Below are 25,613 nucleotides of genomic sequence, written 5' to 3' on the forward strand. Positions count from 1 at the left end.
TATCTCTGTTTCTGTCTAAGTTGCGTGCGCATCAGAATGTTAAGACTTGGTGGGGGAAGTCATAGACCGTTTAGGACAGTTTAGGATATGACATTTCTTCTCAATTCGTATTCCCTCTCATCAATGTGTGTTACTGAGCAAGCGTGTTAGAGAAGACAGGCGTGCACGCAATCTTTTTTCTCTTACTATTCGCGTTACACTTTTTCGTCTGACTTGCCTACTAGGCAGGCAGAAGTCTATGTATGGACGAATGAGAGGAAAATCAGATTTGAACAACGCGCGCAGAATGGTAGGTAGAAGCACTGATGGTATGGAAGGATGAGAGACGACCGAATAATAATAGGCGATATGTAAAAGATGGCGAATCACTTAGTAGTGTAACAAGGAATGTAACCCTACCTTATCACTGGAATAAAGAAGCAAAATACGCAAAATACGACTTGCCTACTCCATCTATTACATATGTATAATCTCTTTAATCAAAACTATCGTTTTTTTCCTTGAATAAAATAAGAACGATTGAACGTTACAAAGCGTATATGCGTGTATTGAATGATACCAATTTATGTACTTTCCATTAGATTTTCTATTCGTATATTTTTCTTGTATGTAATTTGTATTTCATTGAGCAATTGTTTTTTACTATTCTACCAATGTATAATATAATTTGATGTATGTAGGCATTATAAATCAGAAACTAAGTTTCAAACAGGAAGTAGTAAAAGAAACAAAACATATGAAACGTTCGCATTACGTTTGTAATGTACGTTCACTTAATTCATTGAATAAAAGTGAACTACACCTTATCTAATAAGATAAACTCTGGTAACAAACCACGTAATATGCAACATTAGAAGGTAGACATACGTAGACATATCGTTCCTTCAAAATAAAGGTAGACTGGATGTAAACAACAAATCGTCATGAGACTAAATTCTCATTGATCCGCTATGATAATTAAAAATTTTATGAACGGATTTACTTCATATTAAAATAAAAAATAACAAAGTAACTTATACGAGTATGTATGGAGAGTATAATCATCTTTAATACACACTTGTCGAAGTTACATGATTTTATTTACATGAGCTCTCTCTTTATACGCCTTATACTAAACGGAAAATAGATGAACTTCTCGATACAAAATAAACTCGATCGATCGTGTCAAGTTGAATCTATTGAATCTGGTTGAATCTTGAATGGCAGGAGTATTGCAGGATATTGGTGATGTACCATAACCTATACAACAGTAAAAATTGTAAATATTAGGACGTCGCAAACGTGTCATTTAATTTAAAGACGATAATTTAAATATGGATATGTTACATTTAAGAAATGTACTTACTGTTACTTTTCTATGTTAAATAATTCGTTATCACTTTCTAACCTAGTTTCGTATGATTGTAAATAATGCTTACGGAATTCTATTTTTATACGATTATTTTATAGTTTAAGGATTTTATACTTCTGTACAACCAAATATCTGAAACGTGTTTCAAGCGATGTATGAATACATTTCTTTCGAGAGAAATATCTGTCGATGAGGTATGATTTGTAATAAATTACATTTGCATGTAGTTTGTCGCTTTTATATAATAAATATTATGAACTAGTTGTTTTTAAATTCTGGAATCTTGTAGGATGTATGCCTAAGAAAATGTTTGGAAAAACACATTAATGGAAATCACAAAATGATGGAAATATTTATGGAAATACAACCTATACTTGTACAGAAGAGGATAGAAGAAGTTCAAAATGCTCAGGCAGCTTTAGAATCACAAATAGAAGTGCAAAAAACAGAGTCCTGAGAAAATTATACAATTGATTCTACATAAATTATTCAAACTTTCCATTATGTATGTTTTTTCGTTAACTAAAGAACTTTAATATAGTTCCTCAAATTGACAAGTATACTACATGAACATTTTTAATTGTATAAATAACGTCTACTCATTATTATCCCTTACCACTTATATTAATATACCATAAAATAATTTTAAATCTGCTAACAAAAAAATCAGTATTCAGAAAATATGCAGAAAATTGCATTAATCATTTTTTCATAATTTTATTTTTAATTTTGAAGACAATGTGTGGACATAAATGATACTATTAGATCGTAACTCTGTACAAACCAAAATATATAAGCAGTCATTTATTATTAGGAATTTGTATACACATAATATACACACAATAACATCATGATTAGGAACATAATACATTAGCTACAATACATTTTACAAATCAAAAAGTGTTTGAATTGCATATTTCATTAATGCTCATTACTCAATGTTGCTTTGCATTGTTATTTTTAACTAATAATATAAGATTCCACTTTTATTTTATTACAATATCCTTTTATTGGTTAAACGCCCCTAATAAACTTTGTTGAACAATGGAATGTATTTCCTCTATTATCATAGCAAAATATTTAAAAAATTCATTAATGGTCAGAGATCATTCATAAATGAATATGAATCACATAAAACTTAAAATACTATTAGTATGTCATAGTTTATAAGTTTTGTAAGTTCTGCTGTTCCAATGATGAATGTAAGATTTATAATCATAACAATTTGCAGGAATTTTGAAAATGCTGTGAATTTCATGTATATTTCACATGTGATTAGATTACACATATTGTTTTACATACATTAAAAGATTTACATCATGAACACGTAGGAAGAATTTCATTAAAAAAATTATGAAAAAACATATTCATGATATAATATTAATAGATTAATTTTTTTGTTATATTGTAATTTACTATCAATTTTAATGTAAACTATGAGTGTAAGCAACAAACAATTGTGACAATATACATACATTTACTTCATCTATACTAAAAATTGTCTATATATGAAGCGTAATCTGTGATATTTTGGTACAGACTTTATGTACTCTTGATTTGAAGAAAAAAATTAAACACAAATAATCTCAGCATACATGAAAATAAATATAAAACATATTTTCAATTTATTGAATTTTTAACAATTCGCTTAAAAAATATGACTAGTTTGTTCAGCTTTTCAAAAGTTGAACATTTCTTTTTTTTAAACAAATATTTTCAATAGAAAATAATTGCATATAATGAACAGTTAAATAAATTTATATTCTCTGCAAAATAAATCATAATGACACATCAATCATTACATTTTATAATATTGCAATTAGTGTTACAAATGTAACTGTTTTGCACATACATATGAATTTTTGTTACAGCGATAAATTAATGAATATGAGAATGTTAATTAATAAATTATTTTATCAATGAAAATTTTCATATTAAGTAAATTCACATATAAGCAGTTTCTCATGCATATTAAAAACGAGCATAAGAAAAATATTTAAGTTAATTCAGAAGTATGGTTATGTTAAGTATGGCGTTTGAAAACTTATTTCGTTTCTGAATATCTAAAGATAGTTAATTTCGATATAAAAATAATCAGCATGTATCGAAAAAAGATAATAATGCTGATATCTAAATATAACTAAAATGTATAAATGCTTCAGATCAGAAAATTGGAAGTATTAAAGTATTTGCTTCGGTACTCTTCTTTTGTTCAATGAAATTAAATATGTTAAATGCAGTACATAAACAAAGAATAGATTTGTATTCCGAAAGATTACCTTGAATGTACCATAAATGAAATTCAATTGATACATTCAATATTTAAAATGGAATGAAAAGTACAATAAAGTACCTATGGATTTCCAGCCATCAATAGCGTTTTCTTACTAGCATCGGGAATATATCTATTTTTTTGGTGCAAAATGTAATATAAACAACCAATTAATACTGTTTTATACATATTGTAAAATTCAAAGCTCAGTTTATCGTATTTCATGTATTTACAATTAGTACTTCTCTAAGAAGTTAGATATAAAAATTAAATATCTATTGCCTTTATGGTTTTGTAAGCATTACTATCGAATAAAGAGAATCTTTACCGTCAACAGACATATTCTTAACTGCTAATAATGTTGCACATAAGTAATCATATAATTAAAATGCACTGATTGTTTTGATGCCATATACCTGAAAATGGCCAATATTTGAAGTATAATTTAAAAAAAAGTCAGTCTGTCTTTATGTTATAATTCATTCCTGCCTCAAAAATAATTTAAACTGACAGAAACCGTAACAACAGTGTTGCCTAACAGATTTGTAAGGATTCGAAGGATGTTCTACCTTTGTCACATTCTGTTGTTTGAAGAAAAATTCGTATGGACGAATGCATCCCCTTCTTTGTATTCTTCAAAATAATTGCATTTACTTCTTCTAATGTAACTACTGTTCGAGCCACGATGGTAAAGACGAATTTGGAGATTTAACTTTTATATTAAATTGCTTCAATGTTGCTTCCAGTGCAGTTTGATTTCCAGAAAAGTAGGCAGATACTGCATTATGGAACAACAGTAGCTGTTTATGCATTACTTTGATCTGCAAACAAAATACAATAAAAAGAAAATTATTTTTAACATTTCGAATATTTAGTTCGAAATTGTTTTCAAAAATTAACGAATCAAACAATTCTATTAATTTCTAAAGATGGTTTCGACTTAGAAATCGAAAACATTAAAAGTAACATGATGTTTGTTAAGACCTTTTAAAACGTCTATTTTATAATAAAAAGAAATTCCTGATATTTAAAAGGAAGATAGAAAAACAAATAAGAACGTACCCTGTTCTCATCTAAAAATTTAAGTTTAATCGAAACATCTGAGCGTAATTTCTCAAAATTTTGTTTATGTTCTTCATAATTAGCTTGTGCCTCTTCTAATCTCGCTGCATTAGTACCATCAGATTTTGTTGCTTGTGCTAATGCTTCAAGATCTGTCCTATAGGCATCGTATTCTATTCTGTAAAAGAAATTAACATTTTCAAGCTATTAAAGTTGTAAGCTGCTATATTTAATATTTTTTGGCGTTTATCGCTCAATTTAACATTACCTTGCTGTTTCATATTGTCGTACTGTTAGCAAAGTGTCCTCAATAGTTTTATTACAAAGTGTGTTTACGGAAGAAACAAAAAAGTTTAAGGCCCCTAGTAGTGTTTCACCATTTTTAGTCAAATTTCTTTGAGTTTCTGAGTTATATAGAAACTCTTCTTGCAACTCTGGAGATTTCTGTGCTAATTCCGAAAATGCTTCCCCAAGAGCATGTTGTGTTTGAACAACATGATGAAAATGAGAAGCTAGTGCTCTAGATAATCGTAAAACATTGGAATATTTTCTTTGAGTGTCTCTCAATAATTCAATTTGCGTTTCCAGCTCTGAAAATTGAACAATAAAATTGTAATAAAATTACAAACAATGAAACTGAAAATGAAATTATTGGTGACTCACCAGAATCAACTGTACGAGACGTTTTTCCAAGTTTTTCATACATTAACTGTCTGGTACACTTGTAAGTTGAAATACTCCAATTCTTAATGCTTTCAATTTTACTCTGAGCTGTACGCATTGTTTGAGTATCACCATTTTGAATAGGTGTATTTGGAGATACTGTTACCGCTGTTATATTAATAAAAATAGTTTTTTATAACCAGTTTTGAAATTAATTTTTAGTAATGTATTTGTTATAATATCACTTAATACTGTTTATATTACTTACATGTTTGTGACATAGGACTAGACATTGTTAAATTTATTGTAGCTGGTCTAGTTTGGCTATCGTTATTACAATTGTTTGGTACATGAGGCGGAGGAGTTTCACTATGGACTGCGTTATCGTTATCATTCAAAGACGGAGCATCTTTTAGCATTTCATGAATACTTCGCTCCATTCCACTCGATGCAACACCTATAAGTGAGATTTAAGTTACAAATAAATCATATACAATAACACAAAGTGTTTAAATAAAATTAACTTAATTGAAAACTTCCATAAAAATAATAATTAAAAATTTTGAATGGATAGGAATATGGAAAATAATAAAATATATTATAAGAGTACTAAATCTGATTAACAGGCTCGAAGTCACCAAAGTATTACTGAAATGTACATTGGAAAGGAGAAGTAAGATTGTTATCCAGATGAAAATATTGTACAAAAAATTACTGTAACAATAATAACGATAAATTTCACAAAAAAAAGTCAAAAATTTGTAAAAAGCAGAAAATGTTTACGAGAAACCGCCATTTTTTTATAACACTGAAGTCACTAAAAATTGCTACATGATGCACACAAAAATGTTGTATACAATAATGATGTATTAATAATCTAGCGCATTATAAATAGTTACATTTGGATACTTTATTAGCAATGCAAATTGTACAAATGACAGAAGCATTAAGAACTGTCACTTGACACCTGTTTTAAAATCGAGTACGGTTAGGCTATCGTTCGTTAATAAATTTCACTGGTATGCCGTTCGAGTAGCTAAGGATTAAAAATCATCACGCATAAAAAGTATACCATTTTAAGTCACTACTTACTGATGAAATCAGAGGGTATAAGTAATTTCTATTATTGTATGCTCAAAACTTCAGAACGAATTTATAGAATGTTTCATGAGAGGTTGTGAGAGGTGCAATTCACGAAACTAGGTGGCGTAATGCAAATCTTCTTTGGAAACACCCGAACCCTACACAATGAATGTGATGGGCAAAACCCTAGACTTCGAATAAATCTGAAGTTTGCCGATATATTTGTCTCGTTTCATCTTTTGAACACTTTCCAGAGAAAGAAACGAGACAAACACATCGGCAAACTTCAGATTTATTCGAAGCCTAGGGTTTTGCCTATCAGAAAGAAACGTTATTCTCCGTCATTTTCAGTCATTCTACTCAAACATCATACGCAAACTAAAAAATAGGAAGAATAGAATTGTATGATACTTCTTACTGATTTTTTAGGAACAACACCTGCCAAGAAAGTCTTATCCTCGTCAATTTACGATAACATCACCTCATGAACGAATCCTTCAAAGATTTAGGGAAACTACATGCCTTTGAATGCTGATATAAATATGGCACAAATTGCAAATTCGACTGCCTTATCTGATGTTACTTTGATCAATAATAATGTATGTGCTGCATCCACTTTGAGCAATGATCATCAGAAAAGTACATCACCTTGTATACTTCTTCAATGTCTAGTCTATCTCGTATTTCACTCGACTCCAGAGATTCGCATGATGGTATGAATTTACACAAAAATTTTAGGATCTAATCTAATACCTGATTAATTCATATAAGATATAGCTTAAATACCTTTGCCACAAATCGATTATAAAAATCATTTACAATATTTAACAAATCTGTGGTTATTACAGCATATTAATGTATTTTATTCTTTACACATTTTTTTTTTATTATTAAGTTTAGTATAAACTTACAAATATAAAACAACAAAAAAAGAAGTACAAAGTATCTTAATATTAAATTTACTCATTTCTATCCTAATTACTGTCAGTACAAAAAATATATAAAAATCTCAAATGAAGTAATATAAATAAGAACATATATAAGGAACATAAAATAACAAATTACGATTCACTGTTAGGTAAAAATGTAACAGGTTACTGTGATTACATCGTAATCACGTGGTTTTTGTTTACTCCACTTTGTTCAAGTAACGTTTGTTCTATAAACGTTGACAGTGATATGAACGGCCAAATTAAATTTTTGGTAGACAAAATGACGGTTCCACAAACTCATCAAATAGAATTAATAACACTGGCAGAATTAGCAGGAATTTCAGCAATTCCCGGAGTTTATCGGTAATAATTTACAAAACTAATAAACATAACCTTTACAACTTGTTTTGACAACTGCAATAAGATAACCGTAGAGTAATATTAAAATGTTTTGACATTTTGTGATGGGTGTTATCTTGAAAGTATTTGTAAGGTTATAAAATTGTAAGACACGTAGTATACATTAATAAATTTACGAATCATGACAATAGTTACAAATACCTAATTTATCATTATACTTTTAGTATTATACTGGAACTTTTGGAACTTCAAATATCACCAGAGGGCATATACATTATTTTGAAACAAATATATCCACAATCATCAGACAAACAACAAGGTATTAACAATGTTGAAGAAGCACCTGATGAATTAACCACACATTAAAGTGTATCTTTCTATATTTGATTGTTTAAATTAATTTATATCTTTTTTTTACGTCATTACATAATTATTAGAGAAAATCATTAATTATAAATGAATTATAAATAAAGTATAAAAATAAATAATAATATTTCTTACATGATATCTTCAATATTTTACACAACCTGCTCTTGCCAATTTGTCAGCCATTTCATTACCATGAATTCCCACATGACCATTGACATGTACCTAAAACATATTGTTAAATAAACATTAGATATAAAATATGAAATCAAAGTCTCAAATATTGATAAATTAATTTTACAGGATACCAAGATGCACCTTAATATTATACATTTCTTTAACAACTTGTATGTACATACTACCACGTCTTTTACAGCTTATGTTTGTAAACATCGATGGTATGTTATCTATCATTCCTAATATTCAATGGATTTCATAGAATATACTGTATATTATTCTTACCCATCTCACAGTTAAGGACTTGAGAGCCTCCTCCATTTCTAACAATTCAATCTTATTTATAACAGGTTTATTGGCTAAAGTTTTCCATCCATTAGATTTCCACTTTGGCATCCAATTGTTTATACACTTAATGAGGAACTGTGAGTCTGTGTGTATTTTTAATTTCTTAATGCCTGCTTCTTTTGCTCGTGTTGCAGCTACAGCCACTGCCTGAATTTCTGCCATATTGTTAGTAGCCCTACCAACAACTGGTTGCGATACATTCCTGTGATCATAAAGCTCTTTCAATACATAATAATATTAGCTTAACAATCCAATGTAATAAAATCATAATGAAACATACATAGGATGATCATCGCCAAACCAAACACCTATACCTGCTTTGGCATTTCCATGGCCATTTGAACTACAAGCACCATCTGTATACACACTCACATAACCTTCATCATCCATACCATAATCTGACAATTTCTAAAAGATTAATGAATCTAATGAATGCAGTTAGTCTAATAGAGTGCACCAATAATGTGATCATCTTAATCATTTCTGATATAAACTAAACCAATTCAAATTATTTTTACAAAAGAAATTGAAATAGATTACTATCTGTTATGAAATGATAGTCAATTCGAAAAAAATACAATGTTTTTTAACACCTTTAGTTTTGGAAAGCTTATAAGTTGGTTATAGTACATAAAAATACTTGCTTTCCTTTGATTGCATCCAGAATTTGGAATACTTTGCATGTTTATTAGTTTACATCTTTTTAAAGATGGTCGTGTGTTCACAACTTCTGAGGGTTTTCTTTTCAATTCTGGCCTAAAATGGTTTTGAAATAAAAGTTCTTACTATTATATATATTGTACAATTATTATTATACCTTTTCTTTACTATGGGTGTACTGTTGTTGCTATTACTTCCTCCACTTGAACTGCTATTTTCTTTGATAAATTTTTCAGCCTCTGCTCGCGCATTAAACTTTTTATACACAGGACCAGAATACTGATGAACCTGTGCCTTACAATCGTCCCTTATTTAAAACATACAATTGGCATAAAATAGAGTAAAAATTATATATTACAAAATTAAGACATAAAATTTCTTTACCAAGTATTGTAAATTCCGGGTGTGCGGCCTTTAGCCACTGCATAAAATGATGGTGCCATATTTCTCAGTGTCTTAAATAAAATGCGAGTTACATTCATATATTATCCTACAACAATTGAAATACAGAATATAAATATATATTTATCCATTGTTTATTTACAGAAGTTGACACGTAGACATTGGTTAACCTCACCAAATACGTACATATATTATTAAAATACGAAATTATATAATCCTGTACAGATATAGAGAATGTAAAATCGTAGTCTTCATCCAGGAAAAATAAAAGATTTGTAAACAAATCAAGCGTATTGCAGATTGCAGTGTTACCAGTAAGTAGGGGGAGAGAAACGAATTGAGGAGAAATGTCATATCCTCAGATGTCAGATGCCCCTATGATTTTCCCTATCAAGTTTTAAAATTCTAATGAGCACGTAAATTTAGATAGGAACAGATATACAGGGACTTCTATGACTCCTCTACTCTATCTATATAATCTTTTTGCCCAGAAATCATCTATTACCCCTTTTATTCAAACTTCATTCTACTGCTAATAATACTACTTTTTCCATCGTTCTTCAAGTTCGTGGTTTGTACTACATGTCGAGTATATAGTGTATACTCTATCACTCCTTATTCTATGGCTGTAATCGACGCATGTGGTGGTGTGCGAGCGAGTACGAAACTCCTTCGGAAAGCCTGTAAAGGAGTTTCCTCCACGTTTTTGGTTTTGACAGGTACATATTTGTATACGCCTCTATTAAATACTACAAAATAATGACATAATATATTTACAACAAATTGGGCTCACTAGACACGCGATACGTTTATGAAATATTTTTCTATCAGCATATTGTATCGGTAATTACGCGAGGTTAGATTCCCATAATGAAATGAGGGATAGTATTTGACCATATTACACGTTTTGATTAAATGTAAATATATATGAGTATTTTTGTGTAAACGTTTATAATTATATTATTATTTTCTATTTTATATTCTGGTAAAAAGGTGACTATTTTTTTTTTTTTTTTTTTTTTTTAAACAAAATATCTGTAAAACATATGTTAAATTGTTTTTCATTGATTTTATAATGTTCATAATTTTAAAAAATTGACCGTATTTCAAACGGAAATTCAGTTGTTTTAGAATACAATGTGCTGAGTAGAATTTATGATTATCTAGAAGCTCTTTAAATCATTAAAATTTGGTTAGAAAAATATTTAATAAATATTTTTGTATTTTTTGTATTTTTAAACAATAATTACTAATATACGATTAAAAATTATGTAGTTATTACGATAAATTTCAATTTTGATTATCTTAATCCAAGTACTTTTTGGATATAATTTTCAGGCAGACAGATATCTTATCATCATGCCACCAAAAAAGTCAATGGAGGAAACGGATCGTTTGACTCGCATAGCTATTGTCAACTCTGATAAATGTAAACCAAAACGGTGTAGACAAGAATGTAAAAGATCTTGTCCAGTAGTCCGAATGGGAAAACTTTGTATAGAAGTTACTCCAAATAGTAAAATAGCTTCTATTTCAGAAGAATTATGTATTGGATGTGGTATCTGTGTCAAGGTAAGTACATTTTTAAACAGTACTAATATTTATACATACAGATACCAAGTATATTGATGTTACAATAATTAAGTCAATTTAATGATAGCTAAGTTTATAATTGTTTAAAAAATAAATTGGTTTAATTATGTTCATAATAATTTATTTTTAGAAATGTCCATTTGAGGCAATATCTATCATTAACCTTCCTAGTAATTTAGAAAAAGAAACTACTCATCGTTATTCAAAAAATTCATTTAAACTACATAGACTACCTATTCCACGTCCTGGTGAAGTATTAGGTTTGGTTGGAACCAATGGGATTGGTAAATCAACTGCTCTGAAAATTTTAGCAGGCAAACAAAAGCCAAATCTGGGGCGATATACTGTATGTATATTTACAACTATATTGTTTGTGATGTAAACCAGTATTTCTCAATCTATAGCCTGTATATATGCCTCTTGAGGTCTGTAAACTTACGAGGTCATAAACTTATTATTTCTCTGATTAAAACAGGATCCACCAGATTGGACAGAGATTTTAAGTCATTTTAGGGGTAGCGAGTTACAAAATTATTTTACTAAAATATTGGAAGATGACTTGAAGGCTCTTATTAAACCTCAGTATGTAGATCAAATTCCTAAAGCAGTAAAAGGCACTGTGCAACAACTCCTAGATAAAAAGGACGAATGCAAGAATCAATTGGACATTTGCAAAATGCTGGGTAAGATAATATTAATAAACACTCAGTCCCATAAGTTTTATTTATATATATATTTTTAACGTTTTTTTTTTATCCAGTTTTCAGATCTATGAATAGTTGTAAAAGAAGTTAACATTATATTTTATAATTATTCATAGATTTGAAAATTCATTGTAAAAGACTAAAATTAGTATATATTCAAAATGAAACCAATGGAACTGCTTGTGTACAACTTGGGGAGTTACATTATCATTTTTTCTACAAGCAAAAGTCAAGCTTCCTTCATTTATTTTTAAGATTTAATGCATATACGCGATAGAGGCATTGATGCGCTTTCTGGTGGAGAGCTTCAACGATTTGCCTGTGCTATGGTATGCATCCAAAATGGAGATATTTTTATGTTCGACGAGCCCTCTTCATATTTAGATGTTAAGCAGCGTCTTAATGCAGCTGTAACGATTCGATCTCTTATTCACCCTGACAAGTAAGGAGTTGATATTTGTGTACATTAATCTGTTCATATTTAAAATGAAAAGTACTTGATTCTTTTCATAAAATTAAAATATATTAAAATTTAATAGGTTTATAATAGTAGTGGAACATGACTTATCAGTTTTGGATTATTTATCTGACTTCATATGTTGCCTTTACGGTGTTCCTGGAGCTTATGGTGTAGTTACTATGCCCTTTTCCGTGAGAGAAGGCATAAACATTTTCCTCGATGGATTTGTGCCAACGGAGAATTTGAGATTCCGCGAGGAATCCCTTGTTTTCAAAGTAGCTGAAAGTGCAACCGAAGAAGAAGTGAAACGCATGAATCACTACGAATATCCTGCAATGACGAAGACAATGGGCTCGTTTAGCTTGATCGTTGAAAAAGGTCAATTCACGGATTCGGAAATTCTCGTGCTACTTGGTGAAAACGGAACTGGAAAAACAACGTTTATCAGAATGTTGGCTGGTAATTTGCCACCTGATGATGGCTCTGGTGAGTAAATTTTAATATATACTACAAAGTGCAACATAATTTTTATGTTTCAAAATATACTCAGATGATGCAACTTATTAATTAATATAATGTTATCTTTTACAGGAAACATACCCCAACTACATATCAGTTATAAACCACAAAAGATTAGCCCTAAATCTCAAGGTATCGTCCGGCAATTGTTACACGAAAAAATCAGGGATGCTTACGTTCATCCTCAATTCGTGACGGATGTTATGAAACCATTGAAGATAGACGATATTATGGACCAAGAAGTGCAGAACCTTTCTGGAGGAGAATTACAACGAGTGGCTTTGGCTTTGTGTCTTGGAAAACCTGCCGATGTTTATTTGATCGATGAGCCTTCTGCGTATTTGGATTCTGAGCAACGTTTAGTCGCGGCTAAAGTAATAAAACGGTAATAGAAATCACTAATCGTACCCATTATTACGATGAATCACTGTTTTCAGTACAGTATAGTTAGGCATGTAATCAAGAAATTATTTCGATATGTAACGTCATTTTAGGTTCATATTGCATGCAAAGAAAACAGGATTCGTAGTAGAGCACGATTTCATCATGGCTACATATTTGGCTGACCGTGTAATAGTATTCTCTGGTGTACCATCCTTGTCAACTACAGCCCACAGTCCGCAATCTTTGCTAAACGGGATGAACAGATTCTTAGAACTCCTAGGCATAACTTTCAGAAGAGATCCGAACAACTTCAGACCGAGAATTAATAAGAGTCAATCTGTAAAGGTATGTCATTTTCGATACATACTGTTGGTCACATAATTTAACATTGACAATGTGGAATTTATAAATAATAGAGTTGTTACATTTTCATATAGATAAAAAATAAGAGTAATTAATGACACATTGTTTAGATAGTTTTATCGACGAGTCATAACTAAAATTTTATCTAGATACAGATTTATTTGAACAACGCCCAGCTCCGAGGATTAATTGATGTTTTTCTGTAAAATAAGTTTATTTATCATTTTTTACAGGACTTGGACCAAAAGAGAGCAGGACAATACTTCTTCCTTGAGGAGTGAGATGCGATCTCATTTTGATGAGTTGAATAGCAGCTTATGTGAAATACTGTTAAGATGTTTTTGTAAATCTTTATATGTTTAAAAACCGGGAATGGATTTCTTACAATATATTAAACGCTAGTGACGCATATTTTGCGTTAAATCGAAATACTATTGGTTTCGTCACAAAAGTTCTGCTTATAGGATATTTATTTTAGTAAATATACAAAGCGAATATCCCAAAATAGATGACAAAAATTTAATTCAAAGAGAAATGCAATCGTACTTTTATACGACGTACTGCTGCCACAAATTTATTTATATCGATCAAAATGCGTCACAAATCACAATTCGAATCTGACACAAACGATACAATGCATTTTTTGTATGAACAGTAATTTATGCCTGATTATGTGTAACAAATAAAAGGAAATTAAATATTTCAGTATATTTACATGTACATCTGCTATGCAACGTGAATTATAATACAAGTGAAATTTAAAGGAAAAATGGATTAGTCATTTGATAAACCTTACAATTAAATAATTTTATGATTTTTATATATGCTGCAGTGCAATAAAGAATTTATAATTGTGAAGAAACTGATATTAATGTATTTACATATGAGAATACATCATGATGATTTTTAAATAAAAAAACTATTGCAATCATTTTCTATTTAGCCGTAACAGTTTAATAGAAAAAAATATGTTTCCAATTAATAAGAAATATAATATTTATAAAAAATACAATCCTACGAAAATAAACCTTATTAAGTTGTGTAATATTTCTCTCTACTAATTTATTCATTAATTACATTGTATGTACAAAGCTTTTAGTTGAAAAATGGAGTTGTCAGGAATATTTTAAATGCCCGTTGGCATTAAGACGTCAGAGCAATTAATAACAAATAAAACAAAAATTATACATGACACTTTTCCTTTATGTAATGAAGGTATATTATCTGTACTGGTAATAAAATTGTTAAGAATTATATTATATTGGTTGTACTCCAATAAGTAATTTATAGAAAATCTTTCCATCAGGTAATTAATCACACTTGGAAAACCCTCGCCGATTTCAACAACCTTGTCGCGAATAATAAATGTTCATTGATGCAAACTAAAAATTATGCTGTCTTCCTGGTTGATATTTTTCAATTTTAAAAAAACAACTACGTCTTACGTCAGAACCACCAATTGTGTTTACTTCTGCAAAGTTTTCTAAATACAGAAGTTATTGAAAAACATTTCAAATGAAAGGTGTACTGTTTTTGGAGAGAATAATCTTTCAAAGTATTTCTTTTTTATTACTATGATATGATTTATAGACCTCGAGAAACAATACGACCTCTATTTAAAACATTTTTGAATATCTATTTACTTGTGTAGTATAAAGGGATTTTCAAAATAGGCTTTGAAATTTTCTCTCTTAATAACAAAATACATTTGTCAGAAACGACATCGTCTTTTACATTCAATTGCAATCACGTGCACTTTTATTTAAAATTAAAGAAGGTCAGGTACATTCTGTACCACTTGTGTTTTATTAAAAAAGAAAATTCTAAAATTCCTTTATTTTCCCTCTAAAGCACAGAACTATATAAATTTTAGCAACTATACCGACTTCTTTTTAAATAAATAACGCGAGTATTCGACTCGTGTCTTGCAGTATTTTTACGAAGAGACGTTTAGATAATAATAAATAATAAATAAAAAATGAGCAATTGTTTATCTGTTACTCGTTAAATAAAGATAACAATTTTAATAATAAGAATAATTATTTATCGATTAATGTCTGTTAGTGGAGTACTCTGGGGTTAATTACACTAATTACGGTTAAACATTTTAACCCATTGCGATCCTATGTCGAGTAAGGCCCGACAAAAAGTAACAATCAACAAGGTTTTGTATAACCATTAAATCCTTCTATACGTACACTATACTTACGCTATAATAGGGTGATGTAGTATAACGAATTCTTTTGTTTTACTAATCTTTTATAAGACGTCCACAATTATTAATGATTTGTTTACACACAGTATAACAATATATCAAAGTAACGTTTTTAAAATTGTTCCAACAGTAATATTATCAGATTACGCAATGTCACAAAGCCGTAATAGCTATGATAAGAACACATTTCCATCTATTTGGGTTTATAAATTATCTATGATTACATAAATAAGCGGTACATTTTATTTGATTAAGTATACAGTATATTTGATTAAAACGATAAATCTATCCGGAAGGAAGGACTTCCTTATACGATGTTTACTTCGTCTTGCCTTTTGCATTAATGCAATAACAATTAATTGTTATCAACATTGTTATTGTAACAATTGTTATTAGAGAAGTTGAATCACCTGTTTGATTTCGATTATAGAAAAACCAAAGTGACACGTTGAAGGGGGGAGGCACGTTAAGAAATTAAATATAAAGTTTTTTCACGATTTTCTTTCCAAAGAGAATTATTTATGCAATGTTTTTATAACTTCGAGAATATTTTAGGTAAGTTTTAAATTTATACTAGAAAGGCACTTAATATAGAAATATAATGAATATAATGAATGGAACAAAATTAACACTGTTTCGATTTAACGTTCCTTTTATCAATTCCGTGTCTGGACAATAAATTTAAAATAAATTCGTACAACATTATTACAAACATTGGATATCAGTTAACCAACTCTGATAAACTGTATTAGCGTAATTTACGATGATGCTTTCTTGCATGTAAATCGCTTATTTTACCTATTATCTAAATGTACAAAATTTAGCGATGTCCTCAACTCCACATAATTTCAATAAGTACACGATAATAAGTTTTGCAGCATGATTAAAATGTTCGCTAATTACCAGGAAATGCGGAACGATACATGGCTGCAATTAAATAACCACCGTTTATCCGTAATCTTGAGGTCACTAATGCGCCCAAAATCAAATAACGAATCGCGGTAAAGTTTAGAATTGTGGAAGTTCGCCGATGTCGAGGATCGTAGCTGTTAAAGATGGTTTGCTTTCGTTTCTCCCTTGTTCGCAGTGATTTTCTAAATCTAATACCATTTTATGTAGCACTTGCGACTCTTTTCGCTCAACCGTGGCTATCGTATTGTTATTGTAAGTACACTTTTAAAACATTTTTTGCTAAGCCATCTTTTTCTATTTATTACTATTATTACTTTCATATATGAAAAACAATTACGAAACGTACTTTGAAACATACCTAAAATATTCTCAAAGTTATAAAAATGTTATATAATATCTTCTCTGTAAAAAACACATTATCCGCTAAGCTATCTTTGGCTTGTGATTTTCACATTATATGTATCAAACAGGGTGCGCGTTTCTTTTTCATTTATCTAACTATTCATCTTTAGTTTTACATTTTTGAATACATATTCTCCCTCCTCCAGGTAGTTTGGCATCGTTGAAACAAACGTTTCAAGTGATAAAAATTAACGAGACTTAATTTATGTAATATACTTTATCGACATATAATTCTCATCGTTGAACGAGCCTGAGATTTTTTGGAAAACCGTTTAGAATCGAAAATTTTTGCAAAGCTATCATATTATTTTTATTTGGCTACATGATTATAGACAACAGGAACTCGAACTCCAACGTGTCGAAGCCGGTATTTTCCACGCCTGAAGAATGTGCACGAACATGCGTCGATGGCGAACCACCTAAATATTGTTACTACCACTTTCATATTGAATTCTACACAGTATATGGACCGTACGTATCAACATATAAAGAAACTATGTAGAAAATTTATCTACAACATTTATTTTATAATTTCCATAATAGTAATCGCACAGTACACCGCATAACAACGTCTGACAGTTTATTACCCATAACTATTAATTTCAGTTTTTCTGATTCACGTTAAAGTGTCTGCTTGAACTCGTGTTTACTATTAATTAATATTATTTGTGTATATATGATTGGTTTATATATAAATATATTGTTACAATTAGACGTCTTGGATGAAGCATTTTATTTGTTTTTTAGTGCCTGTGACAAACAAGCACAAATGGATCAATGTGTCCTCGCTGACATGGTTGAAAGAACATTCACATCCATTAATCGTCAATTACCAGGACCTATAATTGAGGTGCGTCTCACGTTAAACGATTCGATAATCGATTTTCTCGTTCGTATTTTTGATCATATAGTGAAACGATTATGCGACATTTATTTCATGCCTAAATATTCGATGCTCGATAACACATTGCTGCAGAATGTATAATATTTGTAAAATTCAAAATATTATTTAAACAATTTAAAGAAAAAGAAATCTTCTCACTAATATCAATCATTTCAGAATATTTGTAATATTATATACTGTACACATTGTCTTGGTTAAATTGTTGAGTCGGACTCAAATAGTAAGGATGGAATCGTTGAAATATATAAATAAATATAAACTATTATGTTCTGAATAGTCTAATAAATGCTACTTCTATGCAACGAAAGTGAAATAGTTCAATGAAAAAATAAATAAAATAGTTATTACATTTAAATTACAGTAATTGTTAACAAAATATTTACGTTATGCAGTTCCACTGCATGACTTAAAATTCCAAAGTTAAAGAATCGTTTCAAGGCTATATTGTAATCTGCGAAAGAATACGACGTTTGCTGTTATACTGTAACTAGATAATGCTATAATTTAAAAAAAGAAACTGTTGATTATTATGAAAATTAAAAAAATAATCCCAGATGCTTTCAGGTGCCCTGATTGTTATAATTCGATCTATTACAATTTAAATAATGCACGATCTACGTTTATTTTCTTACGTTGCTTTAGCGTTGGTTTTCTCTATATTGTTGTCAAAAAAGCAAAATTTAAAGTTGAAAGGAAACTAAAGTTCTATTGTTTAACAGGTGTGTAAGGGTGATTACATTATAGTCGACGTGGAGAATGCTACTCCAGGTACCGAAATTACGATACATTGGCATGGACTCTTTCAAAATGGTTATCAATATTACGATGGCGTACCTTATGTCACACAATGTCCAATTCCATCTTCATCGACATTTAGGTGAATATCTTCTGTGTACTAGATTTAGTTTTAGATGAAAATGCTTAAAGAAATTCTTAAAATGAGCTATTTTAGCGAAATCAGGATTAATGGTTCGACAGTGGAAGATTTAAAAATTATCTGAAATGGATTAATTGCAAATAAATTTCGTTTATTTTTTGCCATTTTATTGGAATTAGGTAAAGAAATAATTATAGTTCCAAACTGTGTTTAAGTGCATTCAATTTTTCATTTCGTCAATTTTAATTGATTGTAAATGGATTATAAAACGCGGCTGCGTGCTTATAAATATATGCCGGGTGTTTCGATTAAAGCGGAATGGTTCAGTATCTCGTCAGAGGATGAAGCTATCAGACAAATATTTTTTACAAAAGTTGCTTGTATAATAACTAAAGAAATTTAGACAAATTAATATTTCGACATAGTTTCCATTTACAAAGTATTTAAAAAATAAGATAAATTTAACGAAACCTAAAACTCAATGTACTTGAGCGTAATTCGAAATAATTAGCGATATCTTCAAATGGCGTATCGCATGTAGCGATTGTGTATACTGTAGTAACTTTTTCCGCAAACTAAACATTTTCTCAAACTTCCGCAAACACGATATTTTTTTAACAACGATTTCTCTGTTAATGTTATCTAAAAGCACTATGTTACTTTAGCTTGTTCTAGTAATAAGTGTTGTAGTTCTTTTACGTTTGAAGTAATACAAGTTGCTCTAATCAATAAGTAACTCGAAATTAAAATATCTCATAAGCGAATTGAACATATTATCGAGCATTGTTCCATCAAAAATGACATAATGTTTCAATTAATTTCCATACAAGTAGATGGCCATATTTAGCACCTTCTGCGAAAATTTAAACGAAACGCAAATTTTCATGAATTCATTTGATTGTTTTTAACTGTCAAATTTATCCCTCATATAAGTTCTGTACTATGTGTATATGTACATTAGAATATATACTCTGCAAATTCTGTAACACTATTTTGATAAAAGATAATAGAAAAGACTGTAGTGTTTTTATTATTACGCAAATACAAGAATACATTAAATAACCAAAATAGTGTTACAGAATGGTTAATATTAGTTTCAATTTTTAGAAAAAACAGTAACAAAACTCGTATAAAGGCTCGGTCTATACTTTCATATGTCTATGATAATTTGGCTCTAACATATAATGTACCAGTCTTGCATTTGTTCATTTCTTATATGTGATTCCTGCTTTGCATCACTTTACACTTGCACTTGGTTAGATAAACCTCTTCGTAATTCTCTTCATAAGCCCCATTAGGGATGCCAGAAAATTACGAAGAGAGGCATCTAGGCTACGGTTACTATGAATGCGAATTCGGACGAAAATGTGTTCGGACGAATTCGTTCAAATAAACAAACGTCTATTTTTCAATGATAGTGTTTACACTAGTAACGACACACATGTCAGAACATTCACGTCGTCGTTAGAACTAATTGAGCGTTCAAACAAGTTTGATTTGTTTGATTTGACCATGTGTGTCGTTGCTAGTGTAAACACTATCATCGAAAAGCAGACGTTTGTTTAATTGGACGAATTCGTCAGAACTCCCATCCATAGTAACCGTAGCCTAAGCAAATGCAAGTGCAAAGTAATGTAAAGCAAGAATCATATAAATGTAGAAAATGAACAAATATAAGACTAGTACGTTAAATCTTATAGTCAAGTTACAACACTTCGTAGTTTTTGGGGGACCCACTGGCCCCCTTATAGCTCGGGTACCTCGGGATTGCTAAACCCGTGCTATAGCTACAATTAAACATATGTAGCTACAGCCCCTGAGGGTTGCCAGGCTTCAAGCCAGCAATTCGCTGAACTTCGCCCGTTCACCTTGTTTTCGCCATTCCTGTACTAGGAGCTCAAAATCATAATGATACACATATTAACCCTTTGTACTTGAGGCCTTTTTTTCTGGTATCTACCAGCAACTCGAGATGCTTTCTTAGCATTTTGTTCCCACGAATGCTAAGATTATATTGTCTTTGAAAATCAGATCTCTAATTTGAGATTTGAGAATCAGGTCACCTTTGCCTCAACGACAATCATTTTATTGACATTTCGAGTTCCAAAGAAATTAATCCTTGGCACTTGGGTGGCGCCTCTAGGGCGACATATATAATTTAAAAGTGATTTTGTGAACAACATCAAATTCACTTACATCAGAATACAACTAATTATTAATTGAAATAATAATAGAAGTTTATTATAAAAATGGACTGGATTTGATTCTATAGAAAAAGGCCTCGAGCGCAAAGGGTTAAACCTAAAGAGAGCCTAGTGACGACCGAGAGTCACTTCTCGAGTGCAAAGAGTTAAGTGCAACACGAGAATCATGCTTTTGAATTAAACTGTAGAAAAAGATCCAAACTCTTTCCTGCTTTTCAAATAGTAACTACCTAGTATTTCATTTTTGTAGATCCATTTTTTATTATTTTGGCTCGCGTCACTGTGATTCTCAGCCTCTCGTACACATACCATATTTTTATGTTTCACGTTTCACAGAGAAAATAAATGTATTATACCTGATAATATATATCCATTTTTCGCCCTGTATAACAATTAAAGTTGTTAAACAAAGAATAAGATAAAATGATACAATTTTATGACGATCTCAGGTATCAATTCCAATTACAAAACGCTGGAACGCATTTCTACCATTCCCACATATCGACGTTTATGTCAGACGGCCAATACGGAGCTTTGATCGGTAAAGATCCAAAGGACCCTCACCGGAGATTATACGATGTGGACAAATACATAGTACTTTTAAGCGATTGGTTCCATTCATTATCGCTCGAACGGTATCCTGGTTTTTACAGACATGATCTAGGACAAGATGCACAAAACATACTTATAAACGGCAGGGGAAAGTGGACGGTAAGAGATATATTTTTTTTAAAGCGAATCTTGTTGGTATCTTCCGTTAGATTCCCCTTTCCCTATTCAAGTATTTGTTCAAATGCCGTATGCCCTAGTTAATTGTTAAACCACGCGGAGTGAGACTAGTTGAACAGATTAGAGAGGTTTTATCATTTATCCTTTAAACCTTGCCAATCCATTTCGTAATAATTAAAAAAAGAAAGTCGTAGAATATAAGTCTTACTACCGAGGAGCTTATTAAAGTGACGTAATTGTGCTTAGGATCCGGTTACCAAACAAACCAACAAGGCACCCTTGACGGTGTTCGAAGTTGAGCAAGGGAAACGATACAGGTTTCGCATAATTAATTCGTTTAGCACGGTGTGTTTAGCGGAATACAGAATCGAGAACCATAATTGTACGGTAATCGCTCAGGATGGTGCGAACGTCAAACCTACAGTAGTGGACGCAGCAATTACATCAGCAGGTCGTGTATCTTTTCGGGAACATAATTTAATAAATACTTAAATTCAGCAAAGTACTATTATTTTCTGTGATAAAAACAGTAATTAAAATTTATGTACCTACATATATTGTCGTAATCGTAAAACCATATTATATATCGTCAAATTATATATCGTATATATTATATGTATATATTATACGATATATAATTTGATCATATAAATTACAACATTTATTTATTATATAATATAACTGTATACTGTTTTTACGATTACTACAATATATTTACATACATCAATTTTAACTACTGTTTCTATTATAATATTTTGCTTTTAGTGTTTATTAAATCTATATTTTTATACGCACACATATACATACATATATCTGTACTAATCACGTTGTACAAAATTTACAATTAGCGTAAATTTATTATGTAATACACGTTAATGCATTATAAATGTAATTTACATGTAGATGTAGTATACGTAATATTTATTATAGCATATACATATCGTAAACTACATTTACAATACATTAATATATATTACACGATAACTTGTCGCCAAATACAAGTTTTATACAGCGCGATTAGTTCAAGGTATTGAAACACTTATAGAGTTATTTCGTATTTCGAATTTTGAACAAAATCGGTTTCTTTGTTTTTGTTTAATTCACGTTCGTGTACAGGTGAACGACTGGATTGCGTAATACACGCGGATCAGAAGCCGAGATCTTACTGGATACAAGTACGCGGTCTCGGGGAATGCGCGGAGAAAAAGGTTCAGCAATTCGCCATTTTAAAATACAAGGGTGCCCTTGAAACTCCACCGACGCCTCAACCCTCGTTCGACAACCCGCCAAAAGGTATTGTAAGTATTACTAACCGTACTAAGTACTATTAATCTAGAGGGGACTGAAGAGTCCACTTCAATGAGAATTTACTTTATCCTTGTTGCAAATATGTCAACTTTTCAGATGTATAATCCGTTGGACGGATCCAATTGCGGTACACGTGACACGAGCAATTCAGTATGCGTCAATCAATTGGAAAGCTTGGAAGACGAATCTGAAATCTTACAATACGAGCCAGATGAATTTTACATATTGGACTTTTGGTTTTACAATTACACTGACTACGGCGACAGAAATTTATTTCAAAAAAAAGATTCATACCCCACCTATTTCAGTATGTACTTTTTAATGAATAATAAAGTACCTTCTTAAAGTATTAAATTAAGTATTAGCGACTGTGTGGTATAGTAATATTGATGTATTACTGTACCATCCATTAAGGGGCGATCTATTAGGTTGTCCCAAAAGTTTCTTTCGCTTTATTAATAAGTAATACAGGCACAATAGTTTATGTTTTATGTTACGTTACTGAATTGTGCACGATTCATTTTGCTCCATTACTGTTACAAACATGAATATCTATGAAATTAGATTGTCTATTTATATAAACACGATGACATAAAATAATTGAATGCAACTCGCGAAAGAAACTTTCGGGACAACCTAATATGTTGCTTGTTAATGTTATTTAAAGCAGTAAGAGTTAAAAGAATGTGCTCGGGTGTCAATGACAATAGTGTGAAATTCGTGTACATAAATATACTGAGAGAATTTTCTTGATTTCAGGTGCAAACGATCGTTCTCAGCTTACTTCAATGTTCAACGATGTTACATATTTATCGTCATCTTCGCCTCTAATTTCGGACAGAAGAAGTTATGAAACTATATGCAAGCCCAACCAATTGAGCAATTGTGTCGAACCTTGTGTGTGCACTCAAGTTATTCATACACAACTTGGAAACGTCGTTGAATTGTTAATATACGACCGAAGTAATATTTAGTTCTTTCTACATATAGGATCTTCCAAGAAAGCTAACAGAATTTTTAACGGGAACCAATCGAATACCCTGTTAATTACATTTAGACTCCTAAGTTTATTCAATTTTCGTCATTTTGTAAAACTATCTTGAGTTAAGTAAATATGGTATTCATTACAAATTTGTTTAGTGTTCAGTAAGAAATTGCATTTCAGTACCACAGGCGGACCTCCATCATCCGTTCCACATACATGGTTATGAATTTAAAGTTCTTTACATTGGACAGTTTACGGATGGTAGAAACATATCACAAACAGATGTAGATAACGTAATAATGGAACATCAACAACGTCTTAAACAGGGAGTGTACAAAAATCCGCCTGGTAAAGACACTGTTAAAATTCCAGTGGGCGGATACGCATTTCTACGTTTCAAAGCTGATAACCCAGGTAAAATATTTCATAATTTTAATAGCAAATAAAATTTCAGTATTAATGTATATTAAGCCAACAAAAAATTCTTCGAAAGAACAAATGGAGCAGATGAAAAAATCTGTGGCAATACTGTTCCGTAAATTTTGATAAACTCAAGTCATTTTAAAACAGTGTTTGCCACCTTATAATTAAATGTGGTTGGAAACTAAAATCTTTGACGTAGACAGATGAGAATAACTTCAGCAAAAAAATTTGGAAAGCTTATATTAGTAAATTTACTATTTTCCTCGGATGCTATACTTATTGTATTACTTGATTTAATTATAAAACAACGTATTATTTAGCGTCAACAGCTAAATAATCGCATTTCCATGTTATACATTTTCATTATAGGATGGTGGTTACTTCATTGCCACTTCACCTGGCATCATGTCACAGGAATGGAATTGGTTATCCACGTAGGAGACAGGAGAGATTTACCGAGAGTACCAAGTGATTTTCCGGAATGTAGCAATTGGAAACCACCATTTCAAAGTTTGAACGACTTTTATGGTGATAGACATCGGCAATGTTAGTACTTCGTCGATGTCATACTAAATGAAATGTATACCATGAAACTATAAATATGTACATATAATGTGTGTTAAAAAAATATATCATGTTTTTAAAGCACTATGTTTCGTTTCGTATTAACAATAACATTTATAAACATATTTATACAGGGTGTCTTATAACGTGACGACCTCAAATAAATCGTAAGGTATTTGTTGTACGACAAAATGTTTCAAACAAAAGTTGCATGGTATCTAGGCGGACATACAGTGCTGTAATCTGTTTTTCATTACCTTACTTTTTTATCAAGATATTAGGGTTACCTTCAGTTTTTTAAATGGAATGTCTAATATTTTTTTTCGAATTCGGATAAATCATCAAATTTTGCGTAAAAAGTATTACATGAAGTGGAACTTCAAACTATTAT

General features: G+C 30.5%; 6 protein-coding genes across 10 annotated transcripts; 4 read left to right on the plus strand and 2 right to left on the minus strand.

Annotated features, from left to right (window-relative positions):
* Positions 1-945: 945 nt before the first annotated feature.
* LOC128892424 (mitochondrial import inner membrane translocase subunit Tim10 B-like) lies at positions 946-1,911 on the plus strand. Its single transcript, XM_054152844.1, has 3 exons — positions 946-1,337; positions 1,450-1,545; positions 1,641-1,911. The coding sequence occupies exons 1-3, from the start codon at positions 1,314-1,316 to the stop codon at positions 1,806-1,808; spliced, it is 288 nt and encodes a 95-aa protein (XP_054008819.1). The 5' UTR covers positions 946-1,313; the 3' UTR covers positions 1,809-1,911.
* Positions 1,912-2,120: 209 nt separating this feature from the next.
* LOC128892420 (arfaptin-2) lies at positions 2,121-6,596 on the minus strand. Of its 2 annotated transcripts, none has more exons than XM_054152836.1 (6): positions 6,441-6,596; positions 5,617-5,805; positions 5,349-5,516; positions 4,954-5,275; positions 4,686-4,863; positions 2,121-4,444 (listed from the first exon to the last, which is right to left on the minus strand). In XM_054152836.1, exons 2-6 carry the CDS (start codon positions 5,786-5,788, stop codon positions 4,292-4,294), a joined length of 993 nt encoding a protein of 330 aa, XP_054008811.1. In that variant the 5' UTR covers positions 5,789-5,805; positions 6,441-6,596; the 3' UTR covers positions 2,121-4,291. The 2 variants fall into 2 exon arrangements, with proteins under 2 accessions (XP_054008811.1, XP_054008812.1); XM_054152837.1 differs by lacking the exon at positions 6,441-6,596 and adding an exon at positions 6,248-6,379.
* On the plus strand, positions 6,289-8,223 carry LOC128892423 (uncharacterized). Of its 2 annotated transcripts, XM_054152843.1 has the most exons (4): positions 6,289-6,414; positions 6,861-7,144; positions 7,510-7,726; positions 7,948-8,223. In XM_054152843.1, the coding sequence occupies exons 2-4, from the start codon at positions 7,096-7,098 to the stop codon at positions 8,087-8,089; spliced, it is 408 nt and encodes a 135-aa protein (XP_054008818.1). In that variant the 5' UTR covers positions 6,289-6,414; positions 6,861-7,095; the 3' UTR covers positions 8,090-8,223. The 2 variants fall into 2 exon arrangements, with proteins under 2 accessions (XP_054008818.1, XP_054008816.1); XM_054152841.1 differs by lacking the exon at positions 6,289-6,414 and having other exon boundaries at positions 6,755-7,144.
* On the minus strand, positions 7,691-10,200 carry LOC128892422 (ribonuclease H1-like). Of its 3 annotated transcripts, none has more exons than XM_054152839.1 (8): positions 9,863-10,200; positions 9,659-9,764; positions 9,432-9,581; positions 9,208-9,370; positions 8,895-9,022; positions 8,552-8,816; positions 8,225-8,314; positions 7,691-7,777 (listed from the first exon to the last, which is right to left on the minus strand). In XM_054152839.1, exons 2-7 carry the CDS (start codon positions 9,754-9,756, stop codon positions 8,234-8,236), a joined length of 885 nt encoding a protein of 294 aa, XP_054008814.1. In that variant the 5' UTR covers positions 9,757-9,764; positions 9,863-10,200; the 3' UTR covers positions 7,691-7,777; positions 8,225-8,233. The 3 variants fall into 3 exon arrangements, with proteins under 3 accessions (XP_054008814.1, XP_054008813.1, XP_054008815.1); XM_054152838.1 differs by having other exon boundaries at positions 7,691-8,066; XM_054152840.1 differs by lacking the exon at positions 7,691-7,777 and having other exon boundaries at positions 8,070-8,314; positions 9,259-9,370; positions 9,863-10,185.
* Positions 10,201-10,254: 54 nt separating this feature from the next.
* LOC128892419 (protein Pixie) lies at positions 10,255-14,637 on the plus strand. The gene is made up of 9 exons (XM_054152835.1): positions 10,255-10,395; positions 11,015-11,248; positions 11,400-11,615; positions 11,745-11,952; positions 12,229-12,415; positions 12,513-12,919; positions 13,025-13,337; positions 13,447-13,681; positions 13,933-14,637. The coding sequence occupies exons 2-9, from the start codon at positions 11,036-11,038 to the stop codon at positions 13,978-13,980; spliced, it is 1,827 nt and encodes a 608-aa protein (XP_054008810.1). The 5' UTR covers positions 10,255-10,395; positions 11,015-11,035; the 3' UTR covers positions 13,981-14,637.
* A 2,239-nt stretch (positions 14,638-16,876) lies between these two features.
* Positions 16,877-25,306, plus strand: LOC128891497 (uncharacterized). The gene is made up of 11 exons (XM_054150988.1): positions 16,877-17,078; positions 17,561-17,699; positions 17,976-18,078; positions 18,852-19,009; positions 21,663-21,924; positions 22,189-22,393; positions 23,059-23,240; positions 23,347-23,557; positions 24,010-24,213; positions 24,416-24,649; positions 25,028-25,306. Exons 1-11 carry the CDS (start codon positions 16,970-16,972, stop codon positions 25,207-25,209), a joined length of 1,989 nt encoding a protein of 662 aa, XP_054006963.1. The 5' UTR covers positions 16,877-16,969; the 3' UTR covers positions 25,210-25,306.
* The last annotated feature ends 307 nt before the right edge of the window (positions 25,307-25,613 follow it).

Source organism: Hylaeus anthracinus, unplaced genomic scaffold, assembly GCF_026225885.1.
Source record: "Hylaeus anthracinus isolate JK02 unplaced genomic scaffold, UHH_iyHylAnth1.0_haploid 12002, whole genome shotgun sequence".
NCBI lineage: Eukaryota > Metazoa > Arthropoda > Insecta > Hymenoptera > Colletidae > Hylaeus > Hylaeus anthracinus.